The sequence below is a fragment of the Hibiscus syriacus genome, unplaced genomic scaffold (genome assembly GCF_006381635.1).
Source record: "Hibiscus syriacus cultivar Baekdansim isolate YM2019G1 unplaced genomic scaffold, ASM638163v2 tig00117056_pilon, whole genome shotgun sequence".
NCBI lineage: Eukaryota > Viridiplantae > Streptophyta > Magnoliopsida > Malvales > Malvaceae > Hibiscus > Hibiscus syriacus.
In genome coordinates this window covers 8,553,547-8,577,054 of record NW_024063539.1, presented here as the reverse complement: position 1 = coordinate 8,577,054, position 23,508 = coordinate 8,553,547, and the positions used below count along the sequence as shown (strand labels likewise).

Below are 23,508 nucleotides of genomic sequence, written 5' to 3'. Positions count from 1 at the left end.
TACGCCCCAGATTGAAAGAATTATTGATAGTTTTAAATATGTCCTCGTTCCAAGAAGTGACCAATTGTGCTAAAGCTCTAGAGAGAGCTTAGAATGAAGGTTTAAAGAGCAAAAATCTCAGATGTCGAAAAGAGTTGGTGCTTTGTCTAGCTTAGCACCATCAAAGAGAGGCAGAGATTCCGGTTTTCGATCTCATACGAGATCTGAGTCAGTTGCATCCTCTACCAGAGGATCAAATCCGATGAAAGCTATACTGAGTCAATCAGTAGGGTTTGGAGCTGGAAGATTAAATCCAGGTCAATCGAGACAGTGTTAGCATTGTGGAAAAAATCATACCAGAGTATGTCGGGTAGTCTCCGGAGCTTGTTTTAGATGTGGGGACACCAGACATTTTATCCGGAATTATCCAATGATGATTGGAGAGTCTATACAATCTGAGTGATCTGTTTAGGTATCTCAGAGAGGTAGATAAAGAGGTAGAGGAAGGAATCAGTCTGAGTAATCCACTCAACATGAAATGCGTTCAACTGATCAGGTTTACAACGTAAAGACTAATGAAGATCGCGATGATCCAGAGATCATTGCATGTACTTTTCAATTATTTGATAAGTTTGTTTTAGTTTTGATTAATATGGGATCAACTTATTCATAGATTAGTAGCAAATTGAGAATCCAATTGGAAGCAACAAGTAACAATGTAATAGTGACTAACTCATTAAGGCATAATGATCGGGTAAATCAAGTGTGTCGAGGGTGTCCCATAAGGATTTAGGGAATTGAATTCCCTATTTAATCTGATGGAATTACCCTTTGACTTATTTGAAGTAATTTTGGGAATGGTCTGGTTGTAACATTATCATGTTAATGTTGATTGTAGACTGAAGAGAGTAATTTCGATAAGTCTCGAGGGATTAGAAGTGATTGTGACCAGTGAAAAATTTAATTCGTTAGCTAATGTTATATCGGTGATGTCGGCTAAGAAGTTATTGTTACAAGGATACCAAGCTTTCATTACTAATGTGATAGATACTCAATTAAGGAGAGAAGATTGGAGGATATTCCAATGGTTCGAGAATTTCCAGATGTTTTTCCGACTGAGTTTCCAGGATTACCTCCAGATAGAGAGGTCGAGTTTCAAATAGAGGTAATGCTTGGAATAAAACGTATTGCTATGACTCCTCCACCGAATGACCCCAAAGGAACTGAGTTAGCTAAAGACTCAGTTGCAGGAATTATTGGATAAAGGATTTAACAGGCCTAGTGTGTCACCTTGGGGAGCTCTAGTGTTGTTTGTAAAAAAGAAAGATGGTTCGATGCGTCTCTACATTGATTATTGACAACTCAACAAAGGTGACAATAAAGAACAAATATCCTCTCCCCAAAATTGATGATTTGTTTGATCAGTTAAATAGAGCTTCGGTATTCTCCAAGATCAATTTACGTTATGGATATCATCAACTGAAGATTCAAGAAAGAGATGTTCCAAAGATGACTTTTAGAACGAGATACGGTCATTATGAATTCATCGTTATGCCGTTTGGGTTGACTAATGCACCTGTTGCATTTATGGATCTAATGAATAGAGTGTTGCAACCCTATCTTGATCAGTTCATAGTTGTCTTCATCGACGATATTCTGGTGTATTCAAAGTCTAATAAAGAACATGACGGACATCTTAGAGTCATTCTACAAACTCTACGAGATAAGAAGCTATATGTTAAACTGTCTAAGTGTGAGTTTTAGTTAATTGAAGTGACATTTCTTAGCCATGTAGTATCTGCAGATGGAATTTAGGTAGATCCTCAGAAGATAAAAGCCATATTAGACTGGGAAATTCCAAAGAATGTGTTAGAAGTTTAGAGTTTACTAAGTCTTGCAGGTTATTATCGAAGGTTCATTAAAAACTTTTTGATGATAGTTTTGCCTTTGACCAAGTTGCTGAGGAAAAATGTATCTTTTGCTTGGACGCTTGAATATCAAGAGAGTTTTGAAGCGTTAAAGATAATTTTGACAGAAGCTCCAGTATTGGTCCAACCCAAATCTGGCAAGAACTATGTGGTTTACAGTGAAGCGTCTCATAATGGCTTAGGATGTGTATTGATGCAAGAAGGTAAAGTAGTGGCATATGCATTGAGGCAATTGAAAGAGCATGAGAAGAACTATCCAAAACATGATTTGGAGTTGGTTGCAATAGTGTTCGCTCTGAATATATGATATTACTACTTATATGGTGATCATTGCTACCTTAATACGGATCATAAGAGCTTGAAGTATCTAATGACTCAGAAAGAATTAAATTTAAGACAGCGAAGGTGGATTAAGATTCTCAAAGATTATGATATAGTCATTGATTTTCATCCCGATAAAGAAAATGTGGTAGCTGATACTCTAAGTCGGAAGATATTCTCAACTTTACGATCTTTAGATGCGAGGTTGTCATTAAATAGAGATGGTGCATTAAAAGTTTAAGCCAGCGTTGCTGGATCGAATCAAAAACTTAAAAAGTGAATATGATAAATGTTTGAAAATGATGGAGCAAGTGGAAAATGAATGAAATAAGGATTTTTGAGGTTAAGCTCGATGGAAATTTTTTATTATCGTGGGAGGCTTGTAATTCTGGATAGTGAGGAATTGAAGAACGATTTATTGAAAGAAACTCATTATAGTCTGTTGACTATGCACCTAGGTGGAAACAAGATGTATATGGATCTTAAAAGTTGTTATTAGTGGTCAGGAATGAAAAGAAGCATTACGGAATTTGTGTCCAAGTGTTTGACGTGTCAGCAAATCAAAGCTGAGCATAAAGTTACTTCAGGATTGTTGCAACCAATCTCCATTCCTCAGTGGAAATGGGAGAATACGATGATGGATTTTGTAACGGGGTTACCTTTGACTCATAATAAAAGATATTCAATATAGGTGATAGTTGTCTGATTGACTAAGTCATCACATTTCATTCCAATCCGAGTTGATTTTTCTATGGACAAGTTTGCTGAGATGTATATAAAAGAAATTTTTCGATTGCATGGTGTGCCTGCTTTGATAGTTTCTGACTGAGATCCACGATTCACATTCACATCAAGATTTTGAAAGACTTTATATTGAGCTTTAGGGACTCGATTGAATTTTAGCACAACTTTTCACCCTTAGACAGATGGCCAAGCAGACTATCCAAATCTTGGAAGACATGGTAAGAGCATGTGTTATCGAGTTCAAGGGATCTTGGGAGAAGTATTTGCCACTTGCAGAGTTTTCTTATAACAATAGTTATTAGTCGAGCATTAAGATGGCTCCCTATGATGCTTTATACGGGAGGAAGTGTCTTACACCATTAAATTGGTACGAACTCAAGGATCGGGATGTTCTTGGTCTTAACTTGATCAAGGAAGTAGAGGAGAAAATTCAAGTGATTCATCATAATCTCAAAGTGGCATTCGATAGACATAAGTCATATGCCGATCTAAAAAGAAAATAGATTGAGCTTTAAGTTGGAGATAAAGTATTTCTGAAAGTATCTCCTTGGAAGAAGGTGTTACGTTTTGGACGAAAAGGAAAAATTAGCCCCAGATTTATTGGTCCGTATGAGATTGTTAAGAGAGTGGGACCAGTGACATATCAGTTGGCTTTCCCACCAGAACTGGAGAAGATTCATGATGTTTTCCATGTTTCTATGCTTAGAAGATATCGATTTAATCCTTCTTATATCGTTGCACCAGAAGAGATAGAAGTTCAACCTGACTTAACTTGTGAGGAAGAACCGGTGCAAATCTTGGCATGTGAAGTTAAACAGCTCAGAAATCAGACGATTCCATTAGTCAAGGTTTTGTGGAGGAATCACAAAGTAGAGGAAGCAATATGGGAATGTTAAGATGATATGCGTAGACAATTTCCCTATCTCTTTGTGTAGTGAAAATTCGAGGATGAGTTTTCTTAAGGGGGAGATTTGTAACATCCCAAAAATTGGGCTAGTGACTAAAGTGTAATATTTTAAAACTTTGTGGTTAATTTTGATAAATTGAAAAGTTTAGGGATTTAATTAGAAATTATTGGTGTAGGTTGATTAGCAAGAATTGAAAGATGGAAGGGCATAATGGTCATTAGAAAATAAAATGAATTAAAACTTCAGTATTGTTGTTTTAAATACACGTGGAACAAGGGAAGAAAGAGTAAAAAGAATCCAGAAATTTCTATTTCTTTCTTTATCCTTGCTTCATACTCTCCACCGTGACTCCAAAGCTAAGGTGAGAAATCTTTCAGTTGGTTATTTCTTGTAATTTATGATTGGTTTTGGTTATTAGAGTGTTAGGGAAGCTTGAGAAAGCTTAAAGAGAAGTAGAAACTAAAAGATGAATAAATTATGGGTGATTAAGTGAAGGGGGTTTTTGAGTGAATTGAAAAGAAAGAGTTATTAAATGGATTTTTAAGTCATATTTGACTTATCATCATCCATAATAAGAGGTTCAAGAGGTTAAAAAGGATTAATAACAAAGTTAAATAATTGGGATGATTTTTAATTTCAAGTGCTTATGTGGGATTTTGGATGTTTAAGTGTGTTAAAGTGAGATAAGTTAGTTTTAATAAGTTTATTGGAGTTTAAAGTCCTGAAAGAAGTTAAAAGTGAGGATTTTAGCTAAGTTTTGGTCAATTTTCGAATTGAATAAGTAAATTCTGGGCAAGGCTAGATGAATAATACAGATACTCCAAAGCAAAAATGGGTGAAATTTTGGTTTGAGTATCGATACTAGAAGAACAATATTGATATCATAAGGTAAAAGTTGATGAATCCTTAAAACAGTATCGATACCAAAGGAGTAGCATTGATACCAAGGGTATCGATACTAATGGACAAGTATCAGTACCATTTTTAGAATTCGAATTCTATAATGTCGATTGGGTATCGATACTGAAGTATAATATCGATACCATAGTGAGGAAGTATCGGTACTGTGCTTAGGGTACCGATACTATTCAGAATGAAATTGTGAATTAAGTTTTTTTTACTTAAGTTATTGATGATCGATTAATAGTGATTCGAATTTCGATATTCATATTGATCGTATATTTTTTTAGATATCGAAAGAAAGCAAGTTTCAGACAAATCGACGATATAAGATTGACCAAGAGATAGATAAAAGTTTTGTTTTTACTAATTGAGGCTAAGTTGAGTGCATATTATTATATATATTGTCTTATGGAAAAAAGACTTGCGATGAGTCTATTTTCAATGTTTTGATTACATGTTACATGAATATAATCATAGTTTTGATTCTGTTATTATGTGAACATGCATTGTTTATATTTTATGCTATATGATATTGACCTATGTGATTACATGAAAATGATATAAAAGCTATGTGGCATTGACCTATGTGATTACATGAAAATATGATATAAGCTATATGACAATGATCTATGTGATTATATGTCTATGTGATATAAGCTATGTGAAATGTTATAAATGATAAAGCCCAAAAGTATGTGATATGAGAGCTAAAGGCATAATTGGCATGCTAAGAGTCGAGGGTTCTACGCGGCCCTTAGGGACAATTCTATATGGTCATTCGTGGTCTTTCGGGACATATCTATGTGGTCATTCGACACATTTCTATGTGGCACTTCGGTGCAATTATACGAGCTGTGGTGACAACATTAGTGCACAACCTCAATGCACTCATATACCTTAAGTTCTCAATGATGTATCATGGGTTATTAAAAGGATATATATATATATATATATATAAACATACATGTATGCTTTTGTTATATGATGTGTTATATGGTTTCTTTATATGATTTTATGAAATGCTTAGAATATGATAAAGTGTTTTAATGCTTTATTATACACTTTATATGCCTCACTAAGTCAACGACTTAGCGTGTGTGTTTTTCACACATAGGTACAAAGAAGCAGGAAGATCAAAGCTAGAATAAGCAATACATCTTATCTCTGCAAGAAAATCATATCAGAAACGATTTACACAGTATGTGATTTTGTTGCACTAAATGTGTTGGCATGTAATTAGATGTTTAAATCGTATATGATCTGATCCGATTTTGTAAAAATACTTGATTGTATTTATGTAAATGATTAAGTTTTATTTTCAATTTGAGTTTGAATTTCGTTAATAATTTTTATTTAAAGGTTCCACCATTTTAATATAAAAAAGTTTTAGATTTCCAACAAATTTTTAAAAGTAAATGCTTTGAAAAGTCAATGTGACACCTTGGATTCGTATCCGGTTCGGATACGGTTAGGGGTGTTACATAATCTGATAAACTAATGATTCACATTTTAAATTCCTAATATGTTTGAAAAGTCATTGATAATCAAATCTTAACATCCGAGAAGGTACAAGACCTAAAATTAATGATTTGTCAACAAATACCTAATGGCTAAAACATCAAAACTACTATTTATGTTTGAATTGTTCATGAAAATTGAATTAAATGAAAAGACCAGACTTAAGGAAACGACTGAAATACCCATGAACCGTAAATGAACAAAATACCCTTGAAGTGTAAAATGACCCAAAGTACCTCCAAGCCCTGGAATGACTAAATACCCTCAAGCTCTGAAATGAATAAATCAACCTCAAATACCAAAATAACATAAATACCCTCATGACTTGGACTGAGCAAATGTCTTGGATAAATTCTGAAGATATCGATGAAGTTTTAAATGCGGTAACACCCTTGAGGTTTTTAGAGTATGACCTAAGTAGGTCGATCAGCCCTAATATTATTACGATATAATAAGTAAATAAATACTACATAAATACCCATTCATATCCTCATGATCTGTCCAAAGATGGTTCTGAAGTTATCAGTTTGATTATGCAGTGCAACCAGTTTTAAGAAATAAATATTCGTTAAGTTTCTTTACGTGCATAATTGATAAGTATTGCATTTGTTGGGATTTGTATAATGCGATTGGAATTATAAACCTGTTAAGATGTTTGAAATCTGGAATTCTATAAATCCCTGCTTACCATTATTAAACTGGTTTATCAAATCTCTCAGGAATCAAATGATTATAATGCCCTTGTGATTCTGATTGACGGAATCGCCCCTGGAATATTCGAATCTTAAGTACTTCTAATACAACAATTATTAAATACCCTTTCGATACATCCAAACACTAAATGGTCCTGATGTACCGCTTTATGAATGACTGATTAGTATGTTATATATCGAACCCTTTGTAATAGGGATCTCATTTTTAAAATTTTATCAAATTACAAAAGTTTTATGGTTCCCTACCTGATAAATACCAAATATCTTCGGAGAATAATTGGATTCTCTAGTGTGTTCCTTATGTGTTATATGATTATTTTATATGTCCTGAAATGTGATTTACTGAAGTTATTGTTTTACTGAATTTTTTAACTGTTCAATATTCTTATTTTCTATTTATGAACTATAGCTACCTGATATGTGCTCTATGGTTACATGTTTTCACTGGAAAATATAATCATTCCTGATTTATGGATCATGGAATCTATTGGTTACTATTTGAACTGTTTTATTGGGACACTATCTGGGTAGGTTGGAGTATGAAGGTTCAACTCTAATCAAGCTGGAAATTCCTTACAGATGGACGTATTCCTTGGGTAGACTCTAAGGCCCCAAGCACTCCCTTAGTATGAGACTGTATTTTGGTGTACAGATGGAGGGCATTCATGTTATTTAAATAACTACATTGTCATTTTACAACATTCTACTTGATCATAATTTTTGATATTAAAGTTACTGCTCAATCTGATTTCTATTGGATATTGTATGGGTATGAGTCTGGAGTACGGAGGTTCATCTCTGATCAAGCTGGTAAATCCTTACGGACCTAAGGAGACCCTTGAGTAGGTCCCTAGGCCCCAAGGTACTCCCTTAGGGTGGCTCATTTGTTGTGTGCTTAGGGTAAGTCCTTTTGGATGCAGTTATGGGAAAACTGCATATCAGTGTCCTGTTGGAGGGTATTATTGTGGTTTTAAAATATGTTTTAAACTACTAATGTTTTCAAATGATCTATCTTTGTTTTGTTGGAACACACTAAACTTCCAATTTAAACTTCTAAATATATCTCTCTGAATATTTCCTTAGGACCGCAAATTCATGTCTGTAACTGAAGACTTAACTAATTGAATCTGAAATCACAGATAGAATCTAATGATGTTTGTTCCACTAAGGTATGCTTTACCATATACCTGATGACCTATTGCATTCATCTGGTAGTTATGTATTACTGAGCTTTCCAAAGCTCACTCTATTACTTACTATTTTAAGTTAAAGAGTTTGATCTTGTGCTTGTATCGACATCAGTAAAGGAGCCCCACTGACATTGCTTGCGGAGTACGGTGCATGTAATTAGGGGGCATGTAAGTTGAATTCTATTTTTAATATATAAATGATTTTCTGAACTTGTATTTTATTTATAAATTGTTTTATAATTTTACACGTTTTAACAAAAAAATTTAAATTTTCTTGGATTGTAATTGTGGCTCTCTCCGGTGGCCCTAGTATGACACCTTGGATCGGATCGGTTCACCCGCATTGGTCTGAGGGTGTTACAAAAATCATTTATTTATTTTTTTGTACCTTTTTAACTATTACATATGGATTAATGTGATTTTTTAATCTCACTTTTACAATTAAAATACTCAATCATTAGTATAATAAATAATCACAATTTTTAACTCTAGTTATCTAATTAATTTATATTTGTAGAAGAAGAATGGTAGGATCATATTATTATTAAATAATTTGAGTTTGTTTAAATTGCAATGTAAATACAGTGAGATTATCTAAATTTAATTATAAATATATAAATATAAAATTAGAATCGGACCTTGTTCATGCTTAAGAAAATAAAATATATTATCATATGAGTTAAAATGTAACTTGATTCATTAATATATATAAAAGTATGAACCTAATTTAAATGGAGAAGAAGAAGGAAATGTCCAAGGAATATTTGCTCCGACGGCTGGATCCCATATTATACATTTAAACAACTACAAAGTAGGTGATTAATCCCATGTGAAACCAAACTTTAAGCTAGCTTTGGGCCATGATTTATATAATACAAGCAAAAGAGGATTAGTTAATAGAAAACTTCAATTGCATTGTGATTAAATTGGACATGATTAGAGTTAAGTCTCTTAATCATTAACACCGTTACATCAATTATATGGGGTCTCCATATATTTCAAGTTATGATTTTGAGATTCAATAATGATTTATATATATATATATATATATATATATATATATATATATATCGTTTAATTAGAATAACACTGGAACCTATCAAATTGTGTCAGTGGTTAAAAGAAGTGTTGTTCTTCCTAAAAATTCTGGGTTTAAGCAGCTTCTACGGGTGTGTACGCTTTCAATAACTAAGGAAAGTTTTAAACACATATTATTTTATAATCACCCTATACTATTCAAAAGAGAAAACTAGAGTTACACTTACAATCAAAATTAATCATTATAAATACTAAATTATATAATTAATTTAATAATTAAATTATCTAAAACTAGAAAATTGACACATAATTTGCATATAATAAGACTTAAAATCTCAAATTTTATCGTCTGAGTGAAGATGCTTATCCACAAATTTTATATTAATGTAAGCATGATAATAATAAATGTTAAACAATCGTAAAATAAAGAATGCTAAAATTTAACGCGAAACCCCATTTTAAAAAAAATCAATTGGGAAAGAAAGATAAAATTCACTATATCAAAAAAGAATACAAGAAAGATTTGTGTTTAAACACGATTTAAGAATTGATCAACATTATTGTAAACCCTAATTCCTAGTATCTATTTGTATGAATAGATTTGTACGAAAAGAAATATACTTAAATTGAGTTTTTTACTCTTCATCTGTCCATCACCACATATTCTTATTTTAATCTTTATTTTAAGTAAATTTCTTATTAATTATTTTAAATCGAATCAAAAAAGAATTTAGACACACAGCTCTGACAAGTTTCAGTAATGAATATGGACCACAATTGAGAACTAAGCTCTATTATGGTCCTCAAGTTTTCCCATTTTTCATTTTGGGCTTTAAAAGAAAAAATAATCGATTATGTTGAAAAGAAAAGGAAAAAAGGTACAAAAAAAAGAACATGGCTTCACAATAGAATATGGGTTTCCAAAGTGCAACTTTCGATAAACAACATAAAAAGCAAATGATAATCAATCATAAGACCCTACAATCAAACTACTCTATAGACAAACGTGAAGCATTATTTCATGAAAGCATAATTGTTAATATTTTTTTCATGTTAAGAAGTGTTAGTTGTCAGTGTATATATTAAAAGAAGTTTAACCTGCAGGGTTCATGGCACTTGGGTCCAATCACATTTTTTGCTTAATCACCTGTTAATTTTCAACTACTAAAATTACAATAAAATTAAACTTAAATTTTAATTAAAATTTGATTTGATATCTAATATAGTCATTAAACCGACCTTAATAAAATGAAAATATATTTAATAAAATTAAGTATATTTAAAACAAATGGATTTGATACATATACATGTATGTTTTTTTTTGTTAATGTATCCTTTATTATTTTCTTTATGAGTTAAATTTGACTTTTAATCTTTTAAAAAAAGTTAATTAGACCCTTAACCTTTCAAAACGAGTAAATCATTTTTTTAATCTAAATGTTAACTAAACATTAAATTTTAATAGGATAACATGGTAGCTCACATGACAATACATTTACTTCATAGTAATTCTTTTATGGAATCTTTATAACTTTTAAATATTCTAATAAATTTTAAATTATTTGTTAACATGACATATAAAATAAATAATAGCATATTAACATGAATTAAACTGACAACTTAGAAATGTGTTTAGTTCAGTATTCAATATTATAAATTTTATTATTATTTGATTATTCTAATGAAAAATATATTATAAATTATGATTTGATAGAGAGGTTTAAGAGTTTGATAGGACCAGCTGTGATTAATGAGTTTATATAAGTAACAACTTCGTGCTAAGCCTATTAAATATCAAAACCTAATCATCATGGAGGAGGCAAGCCCAAATGGGAACCTCAACTAAGAAATAAACAGCGCATTGGTCTTCGAAAATCGCAATTTGTGTTGGATGCAATACCAATGGTCAGAAGAAAGAAATACGAAGAATTTAATACTAATTTTGGTATGAATGACGATCGACGATAACGATTGAAAGAATTGACAATTATCTATAGAAAATGGGAAATACTCACACCATTAATAATTTAAAGATCTAATGATTAAAAACTGAATTTGAAAAATTTAATGGCAAAATTGAAATTTTTATAGTTTAGCGACCAAAACGAGATAGAGGCTAGTACAGTCACCATTGGGTGTAGTTTAATCATACATAAAATTACACAGAAACTTTGGTCAAATGTACAATGTTATACATGGGCTTTAATTTAATTGTATATATGAAGTATTGGTTTCATTTAATTTTTACAAATTACTAAAACTTTTACTGGCATAACATCATTTTACATTTGAATATCATATACTTATACAAAATTAAAACAAACAAATGTATTTATTTTTTAATATGTGAATGATAAAATCAAAATCAAAGTTTTATACGTATCACTAACCCAAAATCAAAATTATACGTATCACTAACCCAAACTTCTCTTGTTTTTTTGTTTATCTGAGTGTGAGTTTGGTTTTACGTCTGCTGCTAAATCTGCTGTATTGTTGGGCTCTGTGTAGTAGTTTAACTATGAAGTAATCGATAGTGTCCTGGGGTAATGTGTCTTGGCTCGTGATGCATTGTGAATCGAATATGGAAATCTTATATGCTGTCAATTTTGGATGCTGCAATCTTTGAGAGGATGAACCATGTGTATCGTGAGTTTTAGTGATGTGTGGAATATCCCTGAATTTGTTATCGGTTGTTCATTGGTGTGGCTGGGTTTGTTGCCTCGGGTTATTCGAATTTATGCATTGTGGTGGATCTGCTCTGTGCACTTTCGCATGAAGCATGCAGCTGGGTAATCTGCGGTCTCTTCTTCATGGGGGTGACTATGCACAAATCCTTACCCACCTTTTATGTTGGGGGGGGTTTGAAACATGTACTCTGTGTGAATTATGTAATAACAAAGTATTAGGCACTCTTTTTCCTTCAATTAGGTGTAAGGAGTTTTTTTTAACGAGATCTTAATCTTTGTTGCGTTATGTACTCGCTTCTGTCAATATAGCAGTTTTTGTTAAAAAAATGAGAAAATTAGTCCCTTAAAAGATATAAAAATTTAAATTAGTTCAATGGGAAAATTGTACTTTTTCCTCCCAAAATGCTTATGATTTCATTTTCCTCGGTCATCCCTTTCTAAGTATTTCAAATCAAAATATATCATAATTGATAATATCCTCATGGCCGATGAGCTTGTTAGGGGTTATAGGAGATTTTCTCTACCTCCGAGGTATGCTCTAAAGATTGATTTGCAGAAGGCATTTGACTTCATTGATTGTGAATTTATTCTGGTTGTCTTGACTGCTTTGGAGTTGTCTCCTATGTTTTTGGATGGATTACGGTTCTTTATCTTTTTAAATGGTGGTTTGGTGGGTCTCTTCAAAAGGGCGAGAGGGGTGCGGCAAGGGACCCTCTTTCCCCATCTCTTTGTCCTTTCCGTGAATGTTTTGTCAAGGTTGTGGGATAGGGCAGTGGAGTGTCTTTAATTACCAGCCGAAGTGTCATAGTGTGAAGCTAACGAAATGGTGCTTTGCTGATGAGTTACTAGTGTTTACTAAGGGCACTTGTGAGTCTAGTTTGGGTATGTGGAGGGTCCTGGAAGTGTTCTGTGCTTTTTCTGGCTTGCAAATGAATTCGTCCAAGTCCGAAATTTTTTATTCGGGGGTTAGCAATGCTGACTTGCAATTTGTTCTTGAAACCACTGGCATCAAAGGGGGTAGTCTCCCAGTGAGATACCTTGGCATCCCATTAATCACTAGGAGGCTTACGATCAGAGGCTGTGCTCCTCTACTTGACAAGATCTCGGCTAAGCTTCAAAGTTGGAAGGCCAAGCAACTTTCGTATGTGGGGCGGCTGCAACTTATTCAGTCTTTCTATATACTATCCAAAATTACTGGTCTAGACAACTTTGCTTGCCAGCGGCTATTATCAGGCAGGTTAATCAACTGTGCGTTCGGTTCTTTTGGAAGGGGGAAGATAATCCTGTGAAGGGAGCTAGGGTCAGTTGGAGTGGCATTTGTAGCCCGAAATCTTGAAAGGGGGGGGGAGGCTTGGTCTGAAGGATCTCATCTCATAGAAACAGGCGTGCTTCATCTTGTTGATTAGGAAACTGCTTTTGCAAGAGGGGTCAATTTGGATAGCTTGAATTCTCTCCTATGTCATTAAGGGTGGTTCCTTTTGACAGGCGGTTGATTCTCAAGGGTGTAGTTGGACTGGAGAAGCTTAAACATTGTTTAAATTGAAGCCAAGTTAGTCTGGTATTCCTTCAATCAAAAGCTGACTACTATTATATACGAGTAATGATGAACATAAAGCACATATACATCATTTAAGTATAATTAGATGTAATTATACAGTAGTGTTGCATATGATCAAATGGAGAGAAAACGAATGGAAAATGACGGGGAAAAAACAATAAAATATTATTATGAGCTTCAATTATCGGTACAACGAAGAAAAGAATCGCAAGTTAACATTCATTTGCACGAAAATGATAAAACGAAAAATTAAGAATGTTGTTGAGGGGGGAAAAGGCAATAAATTTAGGTTGAGATCATCAAAAGCCGAGATCAAATTTGGGAGCCATTGTCCCAAAAATTGCTCTCAAACCATTCCCCAAAGGAGTCAAATTCAAGTCCAAATCCAAACTTCCGCTATTCGATCTCCACAACACCGGCAGATTTGAAGGCAAAACAGGCTTCAAAGTTTCATTAGTGGAAACTCTATGTTTCCTCATATGGCCTCCCAAAGCTTGTCCCATTGTGAACCCTTTACCGCATATTGCACACTCGTGGATCTTTGCCTTGGATTTGGAACCATTTGCTAATCCTTCATTATCAGTTATCAATCAGGGTTTCTTATGGCTCGCCCTATACCCTCCCAGTGCTTGGAAGAATGAACGATGACAAGTTTTACACTCGAAAACATCGTCGTCGACCAAATGGTCTGGTTTTGGCTTGGTTTCCAGGCCTTGACAAATAAACATCAGACATTTTGTAGTGTCGATGGACTCGAGTATCACTCTCTCTTAATTTTCAAGATTTCTCTTCATCTCTAACAAACAAAATGTAACGAAATATTTTTGGGTTTTAAGACCAAAGGTAGATGAACAAGAGCTAATGTACTACGAAAGATTAGAGCTTGTATTTATATGCATAATTTGTACCTACGATCTGCTATTTGACTGGAACAAAAATCACCAAGCTTGGTCCTTTATGGCATTAAATAAATTTGGGAGCTTTTTTTCAGCAGACGGAAAAGAAATGAATGCAACTTACGTAAGCATTATGCAAAAGAAAATGTCACTAATGGCGAGCTGCTATGGCCGTGAACGAGCACTGAAACTTCGGAAATGTTATTATTTTTGTGAGAAAATCTATGAACCTCATAGGGCATTTATAGTCAACTGTCAACATAATAGTGTGCACATATACGTACAAACAAAGCAATTAAGAAAAAGTTTTGTCGCAACCGTCTTTCGATTGGGCCCCGGAATTGGGCTTCGACTTGGAAAATGTGGATTGGGAGTCGCCACCGACCACTTTAAAACGAATTTAGGTGGGTTGGACACCATCTTACCTGATCTGCGTTGTACCAAAAAAATGTCGGGTTCGGGAGTCGATTACGGTCAAGGAAGGATTAGCAACCTTGAACCGCCCTTTCGGTACCAATTAATTTATCGGTTGTCTTTAATTGCGAAAATTGGAATTTAAATTAAAATTAAAATTATTCGATCCGAATTACTTACCATTTGATCGGCTGAAATCACGACTGAAACAAAATATGTTAGATAAAAAGAGAAAACAAAATGCTAATAAATAAAAAATGAATAAAATATATAAAAAATAATAATAATAATGAAAGAAAGAAATAATAAAAAAATAATAATAAAAGGTTAAGTTTAAAAAATATTTAAAAGTAAAATAAAAAAAATAAAGATAAAACTTAGGATCAAATTGGAACAAATTGAGCTTAATGAATTAGAAAATGAACTGCAAAAGAACAAATAAAAAGTTAGGGGACCAATTCACAGAATATAAAAAAATATAAATAGGGACCAAATTGATTAAATCAGAAATATGAAGGCAAATTTACAGGTAGTGACCAAATTGAACTGCGACTCAAAATGATAGGGACTGCGGAGAGGATTTAAGAATCCTTTATTTGCACACTGGTCCCTCGTATATAAATGCCCAAACACATCTTTTCTCAGCTCATTTTCAACATTTCCTTATAGATTCATCTCTCTCAAACGAGAGAAGGCTCTGAACCCCTCTTCCTTGGCAATTCCGACCACCTGCCGACGCTATCCATGACCGCCGACGGCCGCCGCTCGCGGTGGTCGAAAAAACCAAAGCCCCTCAAAATACTCCTCTCCACCCCGTAAACCTAAATCTGTGACTCAAAAACACAAAATATGCCCCTACCGGCGTAGATCTAGGCGTAAAGATTCGATTTTTACCCTTAAAACCCTTCGTATCCCGACGTTTTTCGTTCCTCACGGTGGTGCTTTTCCTCGCGCCAAGGGTTTCGATCCTTTCTTTGATATATTTTGCTTTGTATCTTGGATGTATTTGGTAGTTGTGGTTTGATGGGTTTTTGATGTCTTCTGGTTTCTGGTTTTTGTGACTCTGATGTACTGTTGGCTTCAGTTGATTTTCGTGGTTGGTTGCTTTGACCTTGTTGATGGTCTCACTCTCGTTGTTTGTTTGTGGTTGTTTAATTCTCGACGATGCTCTCTGTGGGTTCTGTTTGGTTCCCGATAACCCCCTCTGTACTGTGTTGGTCGTGGGTTTTTATAACCCCTACCGGCCGTTGGGAGTCCCGACGATCTCGGGATCGTGGTTGGTTGGCCGGGGATTTCGGGATGGGTCAGTCCCGATCCCCTCGGCCGGAAATCTCGGTGACCGGTGTGTGGTGGCGTTCAGGCTTCTGGTAACCTTGATTTGATCTTGACCGTTGGATTGGGTCAGATCCAACGGTCCAAGATCGGCCGCGACTGATAGCTCTTTGTGGGTTAAACAAACCCTGATTCCCTTGCTATGTTGGCCGTTGATCTCTTTGTTGATCCAACGGTCCCCTGTTGTGTGGCGTTGTGACATATACTGGAACCCTAATTTGACCTCTGGGCTGGATCAGGCCCGTCTGACTGGATTTGGACCCGTTTCTGGACCCGTTTTTGGACCTGGAGAAAAAAAATATATGAAATTAAATTAAATTAATAAAAAATAAAATAAAATAAATAATATGATATAAACTATATAATATATATATATATCAAAAATATGTTTTAGAAAACTATATATTATACTTAAAAAAAAAGTTTCCAAAACTATATATTACATAGTTTTCAAAACGTTTTAAAAATATTATATAAGTTTTCAAAAAAAAGTTTTTAAAACTATATATTATATAATTTCACAAAAAATGTTTTTAAAACTATATACTATATATGTTTTCAAAATGTTTTAAAAACTATATAATATATAAACGTTTTCAAAATGTTTTCAAAACTATATATTATATATATTTTCAAAATATTTTCAAAAACTATATAATATATAAATTTTCGAAAATCATTTTCTGAAAATTATATATATTATATTTTGTCAAAAACATTTTTACAAACTATAATAAAAAAACACAATAACTCCGGGCGAAAATGAGTGTCTACAAGTTTGGTTGGATTGGATTAATCAATTCAATTCCTTATACATAAAATCATGATGTTTGTCTGCATCAGACACGATAAACCTCGTACAGAAAGGAGATAGGGGCGTTGAGTGATGGAGAAATGAGACTAGCAGCCGCTAAGGGAATTATTGTAAGTTCATCATGCCATTATTTCAGAAAAGAAAATAATCATAACTTACAATCCTTTGCATGAAAATTATAAACGAAAAATTAAGACTTTTGTTAAAAAAAACAAGAAATTTAAGAGCCATTTCCCCAAACGATGCTTGCTTTGCAAACCATTATCCAAAGTAGTCAAATCGAACCATAAAACTCTTTTGCTATTTGATATTCTGGTTAATTGCATAATTTGTAAAGCTGGGTCCTTTATGTCATTAAAAGAATGAATTTGGGAGCCTTTTTAGAATGACACCAATCGTAAATGCTTAAGCAAATGAGAATGTCACAAAAGGCTGTGAACTATCACTGAAACTTCAGAAATCATATATTCAATAACTTTTTAATAATTTTTTTCCAAAACTTTCTTAATTTATTCACAATGTACACGTATCTTGTGAATCTCGTTATTCGGATCTAAAATTTCTAAAGAGGTCAATAATTTATTTTATTATTGAGAATATTTGATAAGTTTTCGTATATACAATAATTAATTTATTTTCTTATGTATAAAATCATGACGTTTGTCTGGTTCTGACATGGTAAACCTCATACAAAAGGGAGAAGGGGAGTCGAGCGTTTTGAAACAAGGGTAGCTGCCACTATGGAAATATATACGTACGAGGAAGAAAAGCTTCAGCTTTCATGGCGGCGTGGGGTGTTTCAGACTTTCAGGCCTGAAGATTGGGGCATTCTTTTCGGGCATTGGGTCTCTTCTTTGCTCCACATATTAATATAAATGTATAATAATATATACACGTGACGCTCCACTTATTAATATAAAGTTATTTATTTTACTCAATTTCTATAATTTATTTATTTTATTTTGTCTCAAAATTACATTTTGACATCACTTTTGCATAGAAACATGGGATCCATATAAAATCTTTATGTAAAAAACCATAACGACTTAATATAAGGAAAAGTTCGAATTTTTTTTTTAATTTCCATCGTTCTCATTGGATGAAGTTTGAACGGAGATATATTTTATTATTATCATCTTTGACGTTCTTGCACGGGTCAACTTAATCTTTGAGCCCTGCTTCTCCCTCTCCTCCTTTTTACCATCCAAAACTAACATTTCTTATGATCATGGTTCTGGTTCATTCTAGCAAAAAAAAAAAAAGTTTCAGATTAATAAAGATCAAGCTCCCTCTCTTCTAATTTTTTGGTGTCTACCAACCTTAACTTTTTAAAATCAACCTTAGTTAGGCTTTGGTATTTTAACTATCATTTTTTTTTTTTTCGTCATTCAATTATTTTTTTAAATCATATTTAACATTACGTTTTGATTTTATTTTAATCACCTGTCATTAAAAAATAACATAACAATTGACGTGATACTTTAATTTTTTTTAATGATGATGTGACATTATCTTATGATAATGACAAAAATAAAACTAAACTTAACGTTAGGTATGATACTTAAGAACCCTACGAGGTGAAAGTCTCATGCACGGTTTTGAATGAGAGAAAGAAGTGAGTTTGTTCTTGCCTTTTTTATTTTTTTTTCTTTTTCTTGAAACAAAAAATAATTGGATGATTAAAACGGAATAAAAGTGATAGTTGGAAGTTTACCCTATAAGTTGTTATCTTGTTACAACCATGATGATTTTAGGGAGAAAATGAAGTAATAATATTATTAAAATTTTCTATTTCAACTACAACAAATGAACAACAGAAGAGGAAGCCAAAGAAACAAATAAAAGAATACAAATCAAAAGAAGAGAAAAAAAATAACATTCACATGTTATCAAATGCAAAGATCAACCTTGGGAGCCTTGCTCCCAAACAAAACTTGCAAGTCATTCTCCAACGGTGTCAAATTCAGGTCCAAGCAAACCACCCTCCGACTACTATTCGATCTCTTCAAGACCGGCACCGTCGGAACAAGCGGAAACGGAGAGAAGCATTCGTTCATGGTGATTCGATGCCTCCTCATATGTCCACCCAAAGCTTGTCCCATGGAAAACACTTGGCCGCAAATTGAGCACTCATGAGTCTTGGACTGATCGGTCGATGATAAACTAAGGAAATGCGTTGTTTTGTTTGGTTTGTCCCCCACCAATTTGGGTCTCTTGTGGCTTGCTCGGTGACCCCCCAATGCCTGGAATGACGGAAAGCACCGGTGACAAGTTTTGCACTCGAAAACCTCGCTGGCCGAATGGTGTTTTTGCTGGGTTTCTAGGCCTTGAGATATCAGCATTAGACATTTTGCAATGTAGAAACCCTGAATCTCTACACACTCTATTCCTCTTTTCATTATGAATATTCTGGGTTTATGGCTAAAAGAACATGAGAAAAAGGGAACGGGTGTTTGAGGTATATATAAAGAAGGGGAAGCTCAATTATGCTGTGAATAGGGTGGGAAGTTTGACGGCTAAGTTGACTATTCTAAAAGACAGAAACAAAACAACCCCGTGTGTCTACGGAGACATGAGAGCTGAATCATGAGCTCTAAATGAAACCCTTGGACGTGTTGTCTTGTAATAATAAAGTAAGAAGCCTGGATTTGGTCAAAAGTGAGGAAATGTAGTAGAGACAAGGTCACGAGTGGCGTGCTATCATAGTATAATGGTGGCTCTCGCTGAAGCTTCGGCTACTTTTTGTTCTCCAACATCTAATGTTGTATTAGGTAAAGCACCATTGCACCAACTATTAGTATCTTAACTTGGGATTGTAATTACACTCGGATTCGATGGGTTATGATTTGATCCGATTTGGTCAGAATAATTTTTTATTTTAAAAAATAGGCTTAAATTGGATCATATTTTTTAGGGTATGGTTGGGTCAGATTCAAGTTTAAAGTAAAAAAAAAACTCGATCTAATATGAGATAATATTATAATTATCATTTATTTATTTAGAGATAATTGTAATAGACTAATAATATCTCTTTAAGTTTTATTTTTTTCAATTAGATCCTAATTTTATCTAATAAAAAATAAATTATATATGGATTTGGTCGCATTGAGTGCAGATTTTAACATAAAATATCGGATCAGATTTTAGATCGGGTGGAATAGTCTTAAACCCAAGTTAAGTCGAATGCGAGTGAAAAACTTCAATTTTCAAATCAAATTCTGTTAGATAAAAAATCTGACTCAATCCATTACCATCCCTAACCTTGACACTAAGATCAACTGATTAACTCAAAAAATAAGTCAATTCAAGGGAATAGAGAAATAAATTTATACTAAACTCCTTTTATACAATAATTGCTCATTGTAAATTTCCAGGGTTTCACTGTCACATTTATATGGTTTTACTTAAGTTGATAATAATCGCAGATGTGATGATGATATTCATGACGTAACTTAAAAGTCATAAGCATGAGCCGAAGAAGGTAAAGAAGTTGAAATATTAGGAAATGAAAGCTATAATTGGGTCAAAACAATAGAAAATTTCAATGTTCAACCCCTTTTTGTTGTTGATAAAAATGCAGATAAACCAGCTGCCTGTTGCAGGCCGAGTAGAACTGTCAACCCCTCTTTTTTTGTCAAGCAAAATGGGCAGCAGACGTTGATTTGGTGCTCACTGTGGGCTGTTTCTAGCTCGCAATCCTCTCCATATTTTCAATTAAGCATAACTCGTATCATATGGGGTTATTTCAGTTTAATAAAGATTTCAGAATCAAAATTTTAAGAATATACTTCATATTAATTATTTAATGAGAACGTTTTATTAGTTTATTATTTTTATTTAATTTGATATGAATAAATCTTTATTTAAATCCCTTAATAAATAGAAAGAAGGTTAATTAACCAAAAAAATTAATTATCATTACACTTCATTTAGTGCAGTCTGAAATGAAGAAAAAACACTCTTTTTTGGCCAACAGATTGCTATTCCTGCAATGAGTTCAAGTCAAATTTTGCATTTTTATTAATTGAGGCAGGTAGGGACTGCCTCCATATACATATATATTTAAAGTTAATCTTCATTCATTGATGGTCTAAAATTTGAAAATGGTTGCACCTAATAAAAGATAGGTATAATGACTGCTTGTATATATTCGTTTAATTTTAGACAGATTTAAGATTATTGAATGAGTGAAAATATACTAGTGTGATTAACTCTTTATTTTTATTCTAATAAATATCTTCTCATTTCCTACTGTTAATCTTTTTTTTTGTTGCCCTCCAGTTCCAAGGCTTCTCCTTGACTAATTTGGACCAACCCGAATCGCATACATGACTTTACTTATCACTTAAACCAACCCCATTAATTCATACTGTTAATCTTAATCATCTATTTTTGTTTATTTAATAATCGTATGACTTTACAGCTTGGACTTTATCGTATGACTATAACCCAATTTGTTTCTTAGTATAATTGATAGAAGTATTAGTTGGGATTGGCAACAGTTCGAGCTTATTTATTTCTATAACACACTTGTAAAATTTATTTACAGATTTGATGTTTTTAAATTATTTATTAAAATAATATTTATTTATATTATATAAAATATATTTTTATTTTACCAACAAGTGTTAGTTTAAGTAGTAAGTAGCTTGACATCGTTTAAGGTTTCGAGTTAGAATCTTTGTGTATGTAGAAAATCTTTATTGGGAGACTCATCCACCAAGACTAGGTGTACGACGCGGATCGATCCGGATTAGGCAAAATAAAATCTTGGAATTGGGAAGGCAACAAAAAAAAATATTATTTCTACTTTGATTAATAAATTAAAATATTTAATTCTAATATGAAAGCACTTTTAATAAAATGTATTTCTTTATTAAATAATAATATTTTGTTTGGGGGTTAAGAATGTTGATAATAATTATTAAATTTTTGAGTTTAAATCTCATTGCAAGTATTTTAATTTTTTTAGTCTTAAATATTTTTTAGATAAATTTATTTTTTTATCAATAATGTGACGTGATTCTGTTGGCTGAATATTTTTCAATCTACTTGTTGGGTTCAATCTACTAGTGATGTGATTTTAGCATTAATGTGATAATAATATTTCTTCCTATTTAACTTGTCATTGACATTGTCAGGGTAGGTGGTAGCTGCTTGCATGTTTGGTTAGATTGCAATTTTATTTTGCATGGAGACCAAATTGAAAAAAAAATATTAAAATTATAGGAATTAAAATGAAAATTTTAAAATTTATATTACAATTACACATATAAGATCCTTATAAAAATAATATATCTCTGTGAAAAAAATCAAATTTTTAAGTTTGACAAGTGAATAAAGAACGAAATCAAATATATAAAATTAATGATTAAATCTAAAAATTCAAAATTAAATATCGAAATAATATTTATTTATTTTTTTGAGATGAAAATGGTGACAAGACACTTTCGATCAATTGATCAATTGATAGCATGTAGGTCTCAATTATTTGACAATTAATGCTTAAATACATCTACAGATGACGTATTCAAATCCAAAATTTCTAGAGATAACAATCATTCATTTAACCATAGAGGTTCTTGATTTGTACACATTTTAAAATTTTAAACTATAATTATAGCTCAAACATCAAAACCAATATCGTTTCTTTCAAACGAATAATTTTATATTTTTTGCTTTTCCTATATACTTTTATTTTTTTTCTCAATTTCATCTTAAAACTGTAGGAGAGAGAGAGAGAGAGAGAGTAAAAATGGAAACTGCGGATAACTTTATCAAAATTATCTTTAATTACCTACGATTACCTATTTTTTTATTATGTATTGTGATGTGATGGAATGGTTGATTGTCGTTGAGAATTTTGGTTAAGACCAAAATTTATTTTCTACAAGTACATGTAAGAGCATAATAACTGTTTTTATAATAAAGTTAGAAATTTAAATAAATAAACAAATATTAGTCACAATCTTAATTAAAGTAATAATCATTTTCTTTTTGAAAGTCTATATACCCTACTAGAAGATTTAAATCATCTGAAACTTCTATTCAAGCAAAGTGACAATGACATGGGGTGTTTTTCGTTTCCCTTCATTTAATTGAAATTTCTTTTTCAAAGGTTCAGATCCACCTCACACTCATCCAACGGTTTACATTTAGTTGGCTTCAGTTAGCCGTATTTTAAAGTTGGGTAAACTTCGGTCGATCTTATTGTGATTATGGTTTTTCCTTCCCCCTTGCTTTTTTCCTCATTTTATTTAGCCTCGAAGAAGTTAGTAATATATATATATATGGGTAAATTATATCCGTAACCAAGATTTCAATCTGATATTTTTTTTCTTTTATCAATCAAATTATTTAATTATTTAAATAATTTGAATTATATATTTAATTATGATTACTTATATATTCTATTAGTTTGATTTTAATTTTAATTTAATTAAATAAATTTAATCTTTTAATAAGATATTGACACATATCGTGATAAAAAAAATAAGGTAGGAAAAATCAAACCTGCCCAACTTAGTGAGCAAAGTTAAGATTTGAATTTAAATTAAAATATATA

General features: G+C 32.5%; 2 protein-coding genes across 2 annotated transcripts; one reads left to right on the top strand and one right to left on the bottom strand.

Annotated features, from left to right (window-relative positions):
- Nucleotides 1-3,286: 3,286 nt before the first annotated feature.
- On the top strand, nucleotides 3,287-3,868 carry LOC120198516. The gene is made up of 2 exons (XM_039199830.1): nucleotides 3,287-3,406; nucleotides 3,530-3,868. Exons 1-2 carry the CDS (start codon nucleotides 3,287-3,289, stop codon nucleotides 3,866-3,868), a joined length of 459 nt encoding a protein of 152 aa, XP_039055761.1.
- Nucleotides 3,869-18,733: 14,865 nt separating this feature from the next.
- LOC120198033 (zinc finger protein ZAT11-like) lies at nucleotides 18,734-19,512 on the bottom strand. Its single transcript, XM_039199428.1, has one exon. The coding sequence runs from the start codon at nucleotides 19,340-19,342 to the stop codon at nucleotides 18,833-18,835; it is 510 nt and encodes a 169-aa protein (XP_039055359.1). The 5' UTR covers nucleotides 19,343-19,512; the 3' UTR covers nucleotides 18,734-18,832.
- Nucleotides 19,513-23,508: the final 3,996 nt, after the last annotated feature.